Source organism: Haliotis cracherodii, unplaced genomic scaffold (assembly GCF_022045235.1).
Source record: "Haliotis cracherodii isolate W230 unplaced genomic scaffold, xgHalCrac1.p SCAF_8, whole genome shotgun sequence".
Taxonomy (NCBI): Eukaryota; Metazoa; Mollusca; class Gastropoda; order Lepetellida; family Haliotidae; genus Haliotis; species Haliotis cracherodii.
This window is the reverse complement of record NW_027266341.1, coordinates 19,470,212-19,486,138: the sequence shown is the minus strand read 5'-3', so window position 1 is coordinate 19,486,138 and position 15,927 is coordinate 19,470,212. Positions and strand designations below refer to the sequence as shown.

The window sequence follows — 15,927 nt, the reverse complement described above, 5'->3', positions numbered from 1 at the left end:
ATATCTCTCCTACTTTCGGCCACCTCTATGGGGAACAACTCCCTTTAAAAAACAATGTGGTCCAATTTATGACGTCATCAAGTTCGAATCTCCAGATATGATGTCATGGTAGAACAATGTTTTATCGTGAACTAAACCATGCTTCATTCTTCATTGTTCTTTGCGATTTATTCCGTAGCTGTCTTATATTGATAAATATAACTTGAGATGTTTTTGTACGAGTTGCAGAAATCCTTATTCCCTTGACAGGCAGCCACGCAGTCTTTTGTATGCGTTAGATCCTCTATTGCTTACTATCAAAGTGTATTGTTACAGAATTTGAAAAATACCTGGCCAAAGCTAAAGGGGTATGATGTTTGTGGACGAGGTGGTGTAAGTGGAACTGATGTTGGTTTGTTTTTCAGAGTCAGCTGTCCCTTCCCAGTTCGCTTCTCCAAGCTGTCGATTCTCTTCAACAACCAGGTAACTACATCCACATCCACTTTTGTTGTTCTTTCAACCCGAGGGGCGCAGGGGCCCCAGTCTCTAAGGCACCACGATTTGCTGTGAAGAGTTGCCTCCCTTGGGAACGCCAGACACTAAGAATGCTGGATTTGTCCGCTCCATACCTGTGCTCGTGGGTTCTCTAAAGTCATAAAATGTCAAAGACCTGCATCACTTAAGGTTTTCCTACCTCATTAAGCAGACACGCCTTGATATAACTGGAATACCGTTGAAAGAGGCGGTAAACCCAACTCACTCACTCTTTCAGCCCTGTGAGGATTCTGGGTAAGAATAGTTATCAACCTATTCTTTTTGTAAGTGTGGACTAAATAGAGCAGGCTGCAGGCTCACTGACATGATTGGTTGCTTGTCATCCTACCCTGATGGCATGGGACTATTTTGGGCAAGTAGACTCGGAAATGTTTGGCATGGACTGAATATGACAAGTCACTATGAGACCTGTGAAGATTCCGGGGTAGAATAGGTCTTCAGCAACCCATGCTTGCCGTATAAGGTGACTATGCTTGTCGTAAAAGGCAACTAACGGGATCGGGTGGTCAGGCTCGCTGACTTAGTTGATGCATGTCATCGATCCCAATTGCGTGGATCGATGCTCATGATATCAATCACTGGATTGTCTGGTCCAGACTCGATTATTTACAGACTGCCGTTATATGGCTGGAATATTGCTGAGTGCGGCGTTAAACAACAAACCAACCAACCAACCAACCACTATGAGTCTGGCAGTAATAGACGAAGCGCTGTTTGTGTCTGCAGGCATACAATGAACACTGTGAGATGACGGACACGCGGGGGATGAATGCCGCGGCTGAGGGGGACAGTGACGGTGGTGACCTCTATCTGGTGCCAGGGAAACTTCGGATCTACAGGTTCACCTTCCTGCCGCTCCAGGAAGATGTCAGGAACCAGATTGAGGTAAACTTGATGGCTCTTGACTTCCGAGGGTGTCTGGTGTTGAGTAGACTTTGATGATGCAGAACAGTAAACAGATAATTTGCTGGTAGGTTCACAAAAATGGATTTTCTAAACTAAAGCTCCACTTAATGCAGTCTCATTTAAATCAGATCTTTTGCTCCGTTTTGATAATCCTGCTTGAAGATCCGACGCCACCGCAGGTCGTGTCAGTTGAACCCTGTGCAAATTATGACCACCCAATTAAAATGAAGGATGTGAGGGTTCTTGAGCCAATCAGATTGCAGCTTTCACAACAATTTGGCTATAATTCGGAGATTTCCATAATAGCTAAAGCCACATAGCCACATACCACAAATATACCCTCTATGATTGTGGGTTCGAATCCCGGTTTGCCCCGATTATGTTTCTAGGTTTGTCAGCATCATACCTGTGCTTGTGGGTTTCACCGAAGTGGTAAACGTCTGAGGCCTGCATGACTTAGGGCTTTCCTCCCACATTAAGCTGACACGCCGTGATATAACTTAAATACTGTTTAAAGCAGCGTTAAACCCAACTCACTCATTCACCAACTCTTGCAGAGAGGTATCGTATAGTGAAACCGGAATTTAGAAAATCATAGAAATAATCTCATTATGAAAGTGAAAATCCCTTAGCAATATGCTGTGTTGTTAAGGACTCGATTTGATTATGATTATATGAATTATTTCTGGTAGATATCATCCGTTGCCGTGGAGATGGGATCAGAAAGAGGCTGCTGTGCTGTGTTGCGGTGGCTTGGTGGCGGCGGTGACGTCATCTCCACCCCGCTGTGTGCCCAGGCCAACATGTCGCGGCGCCAGCACCCGTCCAGCGGGAAGGTGCTGTGGGAGGAGTTCTCCGTCAGCCATGTCATCAGGTGACCACATCTTGTTGTATTTATATCATGCTTCTGTCAAGAGTCACAACACTTACAGTCGAATCCCGTTGTCTCAAAGTCCTGGGGACCAGATAAATAGTTCAATTTATCTGGGGTGCGTCACATTCTATTCAACCTTATTACCGTCTGCGGTGGAGAAGCATCTGGGCCCACTTGCACAAAGCTATCTGAGCTCTGAGATGATCGTAACTCCCATACTTTAACATGGGCTTACGATAGTCTTAGTGCTAAGGTCGCTTTGTGCAAGTGGGCCCAAATCCATATTCTGGTTAAGCCAGGTCCTTTACTAGATTGCTCAGTCATGTTGCTACCCAGTACCTGTCTTTTATGTTTCAGGCCATATCATGTTTTGTCTGTTATCATAATTATAATTGCTATAAGTTTTATCTTGTGCTCAGTTGTGTTTTTCGAAAATATTAAGTTTGACTTATCAGGGAAAGTTTTAACTTATTTGGGGGGGACTATAAATTGAGTTCAAAACAAATGGGAATCGAAGAAATCTATCTTGTCTTTAATATGATAACATGAAGTGTGAACAGTTCAACTGTGATGTGACAAGCAAGGGACATCTTTTCAAACATAATAACATTGGTCTTACGAAGATTATGAAACTTTCGTAAGTGTATCAAGTAATCAGGCAAGTGAATAAATAAAAATGAGAAAATATTTGTTCGGATTAACAATGTTTGGTTTTGAAGATGTAATAAAATGAGTAACTGACATGAAATTTTCAGTCAGGAATAAAAAGTCTTTGAACAGTGTTATCTAGCATAATGGTGTGAGCACTGTATGGAGCTGTGTGTGTACCATCTTCCATGTGTCCCCCCTCAGAGTGGTCCCCCGGGAGGCCAAGTTGGACCTGCAGGTGGAACACAAGCCTCCCAGCCTCCTCAACGAGTTCTACAAGTTCAATGTTACCATCACAAACAAGGAAACTGAGACTATCTCCGACGTCAGGTAATTGAAGTACTGTGTGATTGAGTTGAATTATCTCTTTCATATGTGCATGTTAGTTTTATGAATAAGTCTTCATTCCATATGATATGAACTTGAACCATCCAAGTCTGCTTTATTGAGATGCAGCAGTTGGACCTGACATGAAAACAGAATGAACTTTTAGATTTCAAATTTCTTATTTTGGGGTCAATGAAATCATAAGTCACTAACACATGAAGATCCGGGTTAGAATTGGCCTTCAGCAACCCAGCTTGTTGTAAGAGGTGACTAACGGGATCGGATGGTCAGGCTTGCTGACTTGGTTGATGCATGTCATCGTATCCCATTTGCGTGGATCGATGCTCATGATGTCAATCACTGGATTGTCTGTTCCAAACTCGATTATCTACAGACCACCAGACAAACAAACAAACATGTCACTCGACTGTAGCTTGCATTTAGTCAGGACCACCTCCAGTGTTATACCAAAAGACTTTAAAAGATGGTATTTGTTGTTACCCTGCCTGGCACTCGACATTAAGGGGCTAAATCAAGGACTGGTCAGCTTAGAGTTAGTGTACTGTGTCTGAGTGGGGTATTCATGTAACACACACATGTAACTAATCTTAACGCAATGTTAAACCCCATTTCATCTCACCTCCATTCAGTCAGCTTCTAAGTCTTCATCGTGTTGATGTTGAAGGTCACCTACCTGTTTCAGATTGTCAGCAGGTGTGCATGAGGCACAAGAAAGTGCACAGCACGAAAAAACAAGTAAGCTTGAAACTAAACCAGAACTGTCACCAACAGGTATGATTACTGGACATTGGTAGCACAGTCTGCATGTCTGGCGTATCCTAGAGTAGCGGTTGTATCTCTGTCTGTCTGTGCCCTCTACAGACTCTTCACTGCACTGTGGTGATATGGCATCCAGGCATAGTGGGGAGACTATCATGTGTATGTGTGTGTAGGATATGTGTGTTATATCCAGGTAGTGGGGCAACAGGGAGATATGTCATGTGTGTGTGTAGGATATGTGTGTTATGTCCAGGTAGTGGGGTAACAGGGAGATATGTCATGTCTGTGTGTGTAGGATATGTGTGTTATATCCAGGTACTGTGGTAAAAGGGAGATATGTCATGTGTGTGTGTGTGTGTGGGGGGGGGGGGGGGGGGGGGGGGGATATGTGTGTTATATGCAGGTACTGGGGTAATAGGCAGATCTGTGTGTGAGTGAGTGAGTGAATGAGAGAGAGAGAGAGAGAGTAGGTATATATATGTATATCCAGATACTGGGATATAAAGGGGAGATGTGTCGGTATGTGATGCAGGTGTATATCTGTGATTGGTGAAATAAACTTGGTCATCATTTGGAGACATTTTTGCATCACTCAGAAATTTAAAAATGTATTGTGGTTCTTCTTCAATAAAGGAGAGTGAGCAAGTGAGTTTGGCAAAATGTCATTAACCCAAACTCACTCACTCACTCACTCACTCACATCAGAAACCTGAATTAGTGCAACGTAACTTGAGATTACTGATGCAATTTGCCATGTGGATAGTGCCTCTGAGCAGCATCCAAAGTTGAGGAGGTTATTGCACAGTTGGTGTATAATACTTTCATTGTCTCATCACAGATATAATCTTCTCAAAACCACGAGTAACATTATTACATACTGTGTATATATCCCCATCACAGTTTCTACATCACCTGCATTTTAGTATCATGATTAATTTTTCATATTTTGTTGTAACTTTGTTGTATACCTGTCTATAGATTAAGTCTGATTATTTCATCCGGAGATGTAATATTGAAGTTGTATTTATCATGATTATCTTATCACATTTTGTAGACTTAGTTTGTAAACTTTAGTCATTTGGTTATATCACATACCTTCAGTCATGGTAAGATGAGTAAAAAATTCCTGTACAATTAATTTTATTTAGTTTTATGTTTTTTACCTACCGACCACATGTTTCGCCATCCAAATTTGTAAACCAACTGTATAGAGTGAAATCAAGGTGTGAATAAGTAACTTCTAGTGACCTGAAGTACTTCTCGTTGTACATCAAGACACATGTAATGACTGGTTAACATTGTCATGATGTGAATATGCAGCCCATACTGAGATATACCTCATGCTAGTTAATCGATATCACGAATGAGCAAATATTCAACCACTGCACAAACCTGGATAGTGTAGATTCCATAGAGCTTTATGCACAGTACTAACTCTTATACTTCAAAATCTACTTTTAACACTGAGATATTTTAGAATCCCTGTCAGATATGCTGTTACATTGTCACCTCAACTTGAAATCCTGTGTAACGTCAAGATAATAGAGTTCTCCATGGTTCGAGATAGCCAGAGTATAGATACTTGTGGAACGTAGTGTGGATAATCTGATAAGTCCATGAAGTTAACTCAAATTAAACGATACGGCAGGTTACCATGGTTACTGGAGTTTGAGTTAACAAGGTATCAACATATTAGTTTACAAGTTTACTTTCTTTAAGGTGGCCCACCAGGGGTAGAAACTTACATATTTAGGCCACTGGTCCTTATAATGATAACATATACCCTTAAAAAAGGCAAATTTCTACCAGTCCTTATGATACCTTAACTATTGGGCAGTTTGGCAAGGACTACAGGACTAGTACCAATTTCTAATGCTGCCCACTCATCTAAGATACTACAGTTTGCTGTCCAGATTTGTACCATAAGTGCGCCAGAATCCTTTGATCATGGGTTTGAATCTCAGATTTGCCCTGATTATGTTTCTTGGTTTATCAGCACCATACCCTGTGCTCATGGGTTTCACCAAATTGATGTATGTGTAAGACCTGCATCACTTCTTGATTTTCTCCCAAGCTGACATGCCTTGATATAACTGAAAAAACTGTTCAAAACAGTGTTAAGCCATGCTCACTCACATGCTTTTTACTTATCATTGTTGCTTCATTTTTATTTTGTGTTAGAGATGCATGATAAACATTCTTCACAATAAAGTTTTCATCCCCATTCTAGGGAAAAATCTGAAAAGATATGAATTCTTGTAGCGTAAGCTGTAATAGATGTTGCAGTGTTGAAAGTCCTGTACAGAAAGTATTGTAAGATAGCACCATGTTTCCTTCAGCTCACATCAGTTTTGACCAGCCGGAATTTGATGGCCGAGTGATGTCAGAGAAGATGGACATCGAGCTGGGAACCATGTTGCCAGGACAACAGGTACATGTGCCGCACATGCAGAGATACCAGTCCATAAGCTGGATTGGAAAAAAGCTGATTTTGATTTGGACCCTAATGAATGAACTACAGAGCAGATTGAGTACATCAGAAACTAGGGTTGGGTAGCCTAGTGGTTAAAGCATTCGCTCATCACGCCTAAGATCCAGGTGCGATTCCTGACATGGGTACAATGTGTGAAGCCATTTTCTGGTGTTCCCCGCTGTGATATTGCTGGCATATTGCTAAAAGCACACGCTCACTCCAGAAACTATTTCAGTTATTGGATTGATGCTCACAATGTTAATCACTGGAATGTCTGGTCCAGAGTTGACCATTTTGACCACCATCGTATAGTTGGAATATTTCTGAATGCAATGTTTAGTGTGAGTGAGTGTTGAGGTAGTCGGGCGCTGCTTGTTGTTCAAGTCATTGTCACAAGGATGAGAGGTGTCCTTACAATTGCTACAACCATATATGGGATGTGTTGGAATGTATTCCGGCAGGTGTAACTACATGTTTCAGATTCTGAGGACATTCTACCTGAAAAGTTTGCAGTCAGGCAACAGAACAGTATTTACTAAGGTGAGTTTTCACCATGCTGCAGTATTTCTCACGCTGTAGCAATGTTTGGGCTATACACCAACTACACCTGGCTAACTCAGCTCAATGAACCTTCAAATAGTGTCAGATCCAGGCGGAACAACACAGCGACAGAATCAGTGTGTGGGACTGTAGTGTCTGTGACTGACTGTGTGACTGTATAGTGTCTGTGACTGACTATGTGACTGTAGAGTGTCTGTGACTGACTGTGTGACTGTAGTGTCTGTGACTGACTGTGTGACTGTATAGTGTCTGTGACTGTATAGTGTCTGTGACTGACTGTGTGACTGTATAGTGTCTGTGACTGACTGTGTGACTGTAGAGTGTCTGTGACTGACTGTGTGACTGTAGTGTCTGTGACTGACTGTGTGACTGTATAGTGTCTGTGACTGACTGTGTGACTGTAGAGCGTCTGTGACTGACTGTGTGACTGTAGAGTGTCTGTGACTGACTGTGTGACTGCAGTGTCTGTTTGTTCCAGGTGCGGTACAACATCGAGGTGGAACACCGGAGTGACAGAATCAGTGTGTGGGACTGTAGTGTCTGTGACTGTAGAGTGTCTGTGACTGACTGTGTGACTGTAGAATGTCTGTGACTGACTGTGTGACTGCAGTGTCTGTTTGTTCCAGGTGCGGTACAACATCGAGGTGGAACACCGGAGTGACAGAATCAGTGTGTGGGACTGTAGTGTCTGTGACTGTAGAGTGTCTGTGACTGACTGTGTGACTGTAGAGTGTCTGTCTGACTGTGTGACTGTATAGTGTCTGTGACTGACTGTGTGACTGTATAGTGTCTGTGACTGACTGTGTGACTGTATAGTGTCTGTGACTGACTGTGTGACTGTAGAGTGTCTGTGTCTGACTGTAGTGTCTGTGACTGACTGTGTGACTGTAGAGTGTCTGTGACTGACTGTGTGACTGTATAGTGTCTGTGACTGACTGTGTGACTGTAGAGTGTCTGTGACTGACTGTGTGACTGTATAGTGTCTGTGACTGACTGTGTGACTGTAGTGTCTGTGACTGACTGTGTGACTGTAGAGTGTCTGTGACTGACTGTGTGACTGTATAGTGTCTGTGACTGACTGTGTGACTGCAGTGTCTGTTTGTTCCAGGTGCGGTACAACATCGAGGTGGAACACCGGAGTGACAGAATCAGTGTGTGGGACTGTAGTGTCTGTGACTGTAGAGTGTCTGTGACTGACTGTGTGACTGTAGAGTGTCTGTGACTGACTGTGTGACTGTAGAGTGTCTGTGTCTGACTGTGTGACTGTATAGTGCCTGTGACTGACTGTGTGACTGCAGTGTCTGTTTGTTCCAGGTGCGGTACAACATCGAGGTGGAACACCGGAGTGACAGAATCAGCTGTGTGTGTGACAAGGAGGAGACCATCACACTATCCATCATCTCTCCCTTCGAGGTGTCCATCAAACTCGAGTCCATGAAGGTGAGGGGGACACTGGCATTGATAACTATCACCAACAGTGAAAAGAGTGAAGTTATCAAATTCAATTTTGTTCCTGGATGAATACTGATATACTATAATTACAGATTTTCAAGAATAATGTGTTGTAAAAGTATAATAAAATACATATTAAGTTAAAGTGAGATATGCAATACCCAGTATCATTTCTCCTCTGCACTTCTTGCTTATAGGCCTCACCCGTGAAGATTTGGGTTAGAATGGGTCTTCAGCAACCCATGCCTGTCATAAGAGGTGACTATGGTTGTTGGAAGAGGTGACTAACGGGATCGGGCGGTCAGACTTGCTGACTTTATTGATACTTGTCATAGTATCCCAATTGCGTGGACTGATGCTCATGATATCAATCACTGGATTGTCTGATCAGACTTGATTATTTACAGACCACCTTCATATACATGATATAGCTGGAATATTGCTGAGTGTGGTGTTAAACAACAAACAAACAAGCAAAGATTTTAGGCATTGTTTGCAACAAGAAAATAATATGAGAAGACAATAAATTTTATACTCCATGTCTAATGTGGAACATCATTTGTTGGTTCTAGTTCGAGCCAGTTGATGTGGTACAGGCAGAGGAGCCATTCCTTTTGATGCCCGAGATACGATGTACGTCAGCGTGGCCTATTGAGATACAGACCAGTGAAGTACAGCTGGTGAGTGTAGGTCATGTGACAGGTCATGTGATGCCTGAGATTTGATGTACGTCAGCGTGGCCTATTGAGATACAGACAAGTGAAGTACAGCTGGTGAGTGTAGGTCATGTGACAGGTCATGTGATGCCCGAGATACGATGTACGTCAGCGTGGGCTATTGAGATACAGACCAGTGAACTGGTGAGTGAGGGTCATGTGACAGGTCATGTGATGCCCGAGATACGATGTACGTCAGCGTGGCATATTGAGATACAGACCAGTGAACTGGTGAGTGTAGGTCATGTGATAGGTCATGTGATGCCAGATATACGATGTACGTCAGCATGGCCTATTGAGATACAGATCAGTGAACTGGTGAGTGTAGGTCATGTGACAGGTCATGTGACAGTTCAAGTTGGTGGTGTTATGTATATCCTTAGTAAAGCGCATCAATTTGTAAATTTTCTCAATGACCAGGGTACTTATTCGGCAAATAAGCTACATACACATTCAGTATGCCAGGTACTACAGGAATCGCCAGGATCCCGATGATCTCTCAGTGACATATCTTCATTTCAGACAGAGTACATCAAGACAGCCAGTGACCAGTTTGAGTCGCAGATTGAGGGAGGTGAGATGATTTTTGCACTACCACAGGGGAGGCCAGCTCTTTAAGTGGATTGGGGTTACAGCTTGTTTAAAAGGAGTTTGGGTTATCAGTGTCCTTTCTTTCTTTAAAATGGATGGGGAGTGCACAGCTTATTTGAATCCTAGATGTGTGAAAACAATTCACTATTTGCTTTTGAGCCAAAATTTAGGCAATAAATTATTATATTTGTTTGCAAAATGTCACCAAATTATTCACTTATGAATATGCTTTTTATATGTTAACATGATTAGCATGATTCAGAAGGTGGGAAGCACACCCGTGCACAGCTCCTCCCCCACTCGATCTTTCTCATATAAGAACCATTTCTGTATATTACAGATACCATTTTGAAGTATATAGAGAAGTGCTTACTATGTTTAGCAGTGACTTGTTTGTTGTTTAACAGGAACTTCTTTAACATGAACACTTGAAACTTTTGCATGTTTTGATTTTACTAGTATGAATATAACGGAGAGTGGAGGGTCGAGGGTTTGATCCCTGGCCACGTCATACCAAAAGATTTAAAAAGATGGTACTTGTTGTTACCCTCCCTGGCACTTGGCATAAAGGGGCTGAAACAAGGACCGGGTGGCTCGAAGCATACTGTGTTTAAGTGGAGTATTCATGTTAAAACTGCGACATGGGATCTTGCTAGGCTAGCACAATAAAATCGACAAAAGTCCGAACAGGCGAACACGCAAACACACATCGCTATGTAAGTGCAACATACCATTGCACCTCACCTACTTTGAGAGAGTGTTGATATTTCACCCTGATGAATTGAAACAATAATGTTATGTTTCAGTTGGCTTAAAGAAGAATGAGTGTGCAGCTGAGTGTCTGTGCCTGCTAGCCGAAGCGTCTGTCCATCTGTCTGTCACGCTCGGTACCTACACAGTCAACTGGCGGAGGAAGGCCGACAGTGACACCGCCAACATCCCCTACGTCACCACCTCCTTCCCCCTGCCTACCGTCAACATTGAACACATCCCCATCTCAGTGCGGCTGCAACTACCCGCGTTCGGCTGCGTGAAGACTCTGCTGTCGCTGTGCTACGTCATCAAGAACCGGACTCCATACCTGCAGGAGATGGAAGTCTCGATGGATGCCAGTGACAGCTTCATGTTTGCTGGCAATAAACTGGTAAAATTGTTTTGAGAAAGTTTTGGAAAATATTTTGGAATTTATCTCTCAAAGCTTCATAATACAGTGACATCTTGAGATCTCCAGTGTCCAGTTGGGTCTACTACATAAAACTGAAGTCTAGTCCAAAACCGTAGTTACAAAACATTATCTTCGCTCTAGTAAGCTCAGCTAATATGTTCCAAGTTGGGGCTGGTAGAAATTTGAGGAACAGATTGTAGGAATATACAACATTGTGAGTTGAATCCAACTATTCCACAGCTAGGTTTGGACAAATGGCTTGTGTAACACATAGAGAATCTGCCCCAAGTGTCTGTTGATATTAAATATATCAACACTCCTCGATAAAATTTTAAAACTCTAAGGATTGCCAAGTGTTGATATCAGAATACACATGGGTGATATTCTATTTATCATCCAAACATTTTCTCCCATCTTTCTCAGTTTATAAACAGGCTGTTGGCAGAGAAACTAGTGATGTCATTTGATTGTGATGTCATGGTACTTGTAACTGATGATGTCACAACGGTCTGCAAAGCATTGTGATGACATTACATGTACATTGCTGCAATGTCCCCTAAGAAACATTGCCAGATTTCACCAATGGATATCTCCTGTGAAAGCCAGTTTGGGATTATGAATAATCAGGAGGGCGTCCTATCAAACAGATGCTTCCTATTTGAACCGTTCCCTTATTAATTACCATCAGTATGTTGATGACAGTGGAGATACATATCCTTGACTTCTTTTTCCAGATCCACTTCCGTGTTCTCCCCCACAGTGACTACCAGCTCATGTACAACCTCTTCCCGCTCATCGCGGGTCATGTGACCCTTCCCAAGCTGCACGTCAACATGCTGCGCTACCCGGGAACCATGGATGAGATTGTGCAGAAGATGCTGCCGACATCCATATTTATCAAGGTACGTCCCTACATGGTAACATTTGATCTAAATCAACATGATGGTCAAACTTTGTACTGAGTGAGTGAGTATGGTTTTACGCGGCTTTTAGCAATATTCCATCATGACGGGGGACACCAGAAATGGGTTTCATACATTGTACCCATGTCGGGAATTGAACCCGGGTCTTCGGCGTGACGGGCGAACACTTTAACCACTAGGCTACCCAACCACCCTATCTTTGTACTGAGGAATTGCTGTCAACCACCTATTGTTTGCCCAGACGTTATTATTTACAGGCAACCCTGACATAGCTGGACAGTGGCTCAAAGGGGTCACAGGTGTCCCAGTTGTCTAAGGTGCCGCAACTTGAAATCTAGGATTGTGGGTTCCAATCCCAGTTTGCCTGATTTTGTTGCTAGGTTTATCAGCACCATCCCCATGCTTTTGGGTTTCACAAAAGTGGTAAATGTCAGAGACGTGCAGGGCATTCCTCTGACATCAAGCTGACTTGCCGTGATAGGACTGGGATACTGTCCAAGACAGCCTTCACTCACTGTCAATTCTCTTTCAGATTAAATCCTCCTTGGGGCACTTATTGCATTTTCCTGGCTCAAGAAAATCTACATGACATAGTTGTAACCATTTTCCTTAATAAAAATTGTTACCACACAAAAAACTTTGTTTTTGTATGATATACGTCCACCCTTATGGTGCCTCACCCTCCACGGCGCGTCACGCCAAGGGAAGCAACTCTCACCCAAATCACTTTCCTTATGTCATCTGACTAAGACAGACGTGCTGTTTTTTTCAAGACAAAACAAAGTACAAGATAATCGTTCGTACAAGAACCATGGCAGACCAAACTGTATGTATGGTACATTTCTTTCATGCAAAGGCGTAATACATCGCATTGTGAAGTTATAAAGTTGTAATTATGTGACACGTGTACGATACCTTTGAAAACAAAGGCCGTAGTAGCGTCCATTTTGTAGTGCCACGTATGATACATGTAACACCAGGGCCATCAAAAACGGCTTGGGTTTTTTAATGTTATATCATCGGGCTTTAGCCTACAATCTTTTCTTTTAATAAACCCAAGGTGGTGTGTTATTTATTTTTAAATTACACTTACCTTTTTTACGGGTTTTTTTTACACCTTCGCGCGTAACACGCCCACTTTGGTGTTATAATTATACTACGACATTGGCTATTAGTATCGCGTTACCAATCGCATTCTAAATTACGCCTTTGCTTCTAGTTGCACAATTTATGCACGTATCTTTCCGATCTTTCAATCGCACTGATACACTTTATTACCCTTCCCGCCAAACTAAAAAATTACGGTCTTTTTTACAGACCTTCAAACTGTGTACGGGGTGCTCGGCTTCGATTCCCCCCCAAGACAGGCATGATACTTGCATAAAGTGTTTGGCCGAAGATGGGCATGACGATGGGTCATGCCCGATCTGTGTTGCATTCACACCACGGGCGCAAAAAAAGAGGAAGGTGGACCTCTTACACTTTAAGGGTCTATTGAAGGCGGGGGTGGACATTAGATCGGCAAAGACCGCCCCCCCCCCCATCTAAAAAAGTAAGAAAGGGGAAAAAAGCAGCTGAGACTGTCTCCTCCGCTCCCTCCCCGGGGGCCGGGGGAGAAGGCTCTAGGGTCCCCGTCACAATCACTGCACCCTCTCCTGCACCGTCTTTGGCAGACATCTCTGCCTTGTTGAGGTCGCAGATGGCGTCAATGATGGAGGAGGTAAAGTCTCAGCTCCGAGAGGAGATGCGGACCGAGCCTTCCCCGTTGTCGGCGCCGGACGCGGCTTCGAGACCTTGTGATATGCCCGGCGTCGGCCGAGGCAGGCCACTTGGTCTCGGGGACGATCTCAGACCGGGCTTCGGCGCCGGCTCGAGGTCGCTCCCCAGCGGAGGGGTGGCGGGCACTGGCCCGTTCACTACCGACGCACAGTTCTCCCTAGCGGAGCCAGACGCCTCTTCCGAGGCCGAGGCTTCCTCTAGCGGATTGCTAGCCCAGAGCCAGGTGGGTTCCCTTGAACCCCCGGCACCTCGGGACCGGGACTCGGCTTCGGGCCGGGTGCAGCCCGGGGATGCGAAGGCCCAGGCCTTCGGGCGTCCCCTTCCGACTTCGTCTGCCTCTTCTCTCGGGGAAGAGTCGATTAATTTCGGCTCGGAATCGAGAGAGGAGGAGTGGATGGAGGAGGGGGGAGACGACTCGGAGACCTCGGGAACATTTTCCTTCGTTTCCTCGTTGAGGCATGTACGGGACAAGATTGTCCAGGTACTGCCTCAGGTGGCTGCGCCTATGCCCCAGTCGGATCCGACTGAGTTCCGCCTTCCGGGGGACGCTTTTGCTCCGAGCAAGGCGCCCCAGGTGCGGCTCCGTATTCTGTCCTCATTGGTGCATGAAGTCATCAATCCTCTGTTGTCGGGTGCCCGCAGGAAGTTCGACCTGCCCGAACTTATTAAGCGGTACCCGTTAGCAGAGGATGGTGATTTTGAGGTACCGGTGGTGGACGAATGCGTCTGGACCTCCGTTACCCTGGGGGGGTCTTCGACCCCCAACTTGGCTAAGGTCAAGCAGGGCCGGCGGTTGCCACCCTTTCCCGCGTGCGGTACGGAGCTGAAGGCTGCTTACGTTTGCTTCGAGGAGCAATATCGTAACGCATGTCAGTAGCTCCGGGTGTCCGTACACTCCGCTTATCTGTCGGCCGTACAGAGGGAGTTAGCGGGAGAGGGGCCGGCCGACTCTTCGGAGTTGGCCGCGCAACTGACGGAGGTACATAGTCATCTTGCCAGGGACGCTATTCGTAGCTGTGCCTCGCAGATGATGTGCGCAGTCATGGGCATGCGCAGGCTGTGGATGTCGGTATCCAAATACTCGGCTTCCACACGCCAGGATCTACTTGCTTTGCCATATAAGATGGGTGCCACCCTCTTCCCTGGGGCTCAGCAGGTGGTCCGAGAGGCCGCACAGTTGTATGCCTCCATCAAGGATTCTAAGGCCTTGTTGGAGGTACCATGCGTTAAACCGCGTAAGCGGACCTCTCCACTTGCTTCCTCCTACGCTGATGCGCCGGGTCAGAAGTCTGCACCTGCTTGGAAGCAGCCGCTTCCTTCAGGTAAGGGCGCCGGGAGGAGCAAGAGAGGCAGGGGCCGGGGCAGGGCAGCTGGTCGAGGCCAGCAGCCTTTTCGCGGGGCCGGGAACCCATCGGGTTCCCATTAGCGCCCGAAGTGCCCCGGGCGGACCCACGGTCGCATGTTATCGAACTGCCGACAGCCGGGGTCCACTGCCTCAAGCCGGATGTCCCCGTAGGCGGCCGACTGGCTCTATTCCTGCAGGAATGGGAGACAGTCACATCCAATCCCTGGACCCTGTCCACTCTAAGGGATGGCCATTTGCCTCGGTGGAAACACCATCCGCCCCCCTTCTCCGGGATAAAGCACACTCCGGTGCCTGCTACCCTAGAGAGGGCGGAATTCCTCCGTGCCGAGGTCGACGCACTTCTTATGAAGGCTGCGATTGAACCGGTTCCCGTGGGACAGGAAAGCGAGGGCTTCTACTCGACATATTTCCTAGTCACCAAAAAAGACGGAGGGTTCAGGCCTATTCTCAATCTGAGAAGGCTGAACAAACTTATAGAGGTACCGTCCTTCAGGATGGAGACACTGCGCTCGGTGATCTCAGCTGTCGAGACCGGAGAATGGCTAACGTCAATAGACCTAAAAGACGCCTATCTCCACGTACCCATACACCCCGAGTTCAAGAAATACCTCAGGTTTTCTTTCGACGGGAGGTGTTATCAGTTCAGGGTTCTACCATTCGGGATCGCTACGGCCCCGAGGGTGTTCACCAAGCTGATGTTGATTCCCGCCCAAGTGGCCAGGTCAAAAGGTCGGTTCTGCCATCCGTACCTCGACGACTGGTTACTAAGAGCTCTATCGCAATCCCTGAGTCAGATAGCTACACAACAAGTGATAGATATTCTGATCACTCT

The 15,927-nt window shown here is 45.3% G+C and overlaps 1 protein-coding gene across 2 annotated transcripts in view; it reads left to right on the top strand.

Moving 5' to 3' along the window:
- Window positions 1-15,927, top strand: part of LOC139449478 (trafficking protein particle complex subunit 11-like) — a 44,424-nt gene that overhangs the window by 23,631 nt on the left and 4,866 nt on the right. Inside the window, exons 19-30 of one of the 2 annotated variants that reach the window (XM_071230895.1) lie at window positions 405-462; window positions 1,261-1,419; window positions 2,133-2,314; window positions 3,167-3,292; window positions 3,993-4,045; window positions 6,409-6,500; window positions 7,023-7,082; window positions 8,418-8,543; window positions 9,128-9,235; window positions 9,794-9,845; window positions 10,669-11,006; window positions 11,762-11,929. In XM_071230895.1, the coding sequence (XP_071086996.1) occupies window positions 405-462; window positions 1,261-1,419; window positions 2,133-2,314; window positions 3,167-3,292; window positions 3,993-4,045; window positions 6,409-6,500; window positions 7,023-7,082; window positions 8,418-8,543; window positions 9,128-9,235; window positions 9,794-9,845; window positions 10,669-11,006; window positions 11,762-11,929 (1,522 nt within the window). Of the gene's footprint in view, window positions 1-404; window positions 463-1,260; window positions 1,420-2,132; window positions 2,315-3,166; window positions 3,293-3,992; window positions 4,082-6,408; window positions 6,501-7,022; window positions 7,083-8,417; window positions 8,544-9,127; window positions 9,236-9,793; window positions 9,846-10,668; window positions 11,007-11,761; window positions 11,930-15,927 lie in introns of both variants that reach the window. The other variant, XM_071230894.1, reaches the window with a different exon arrangement.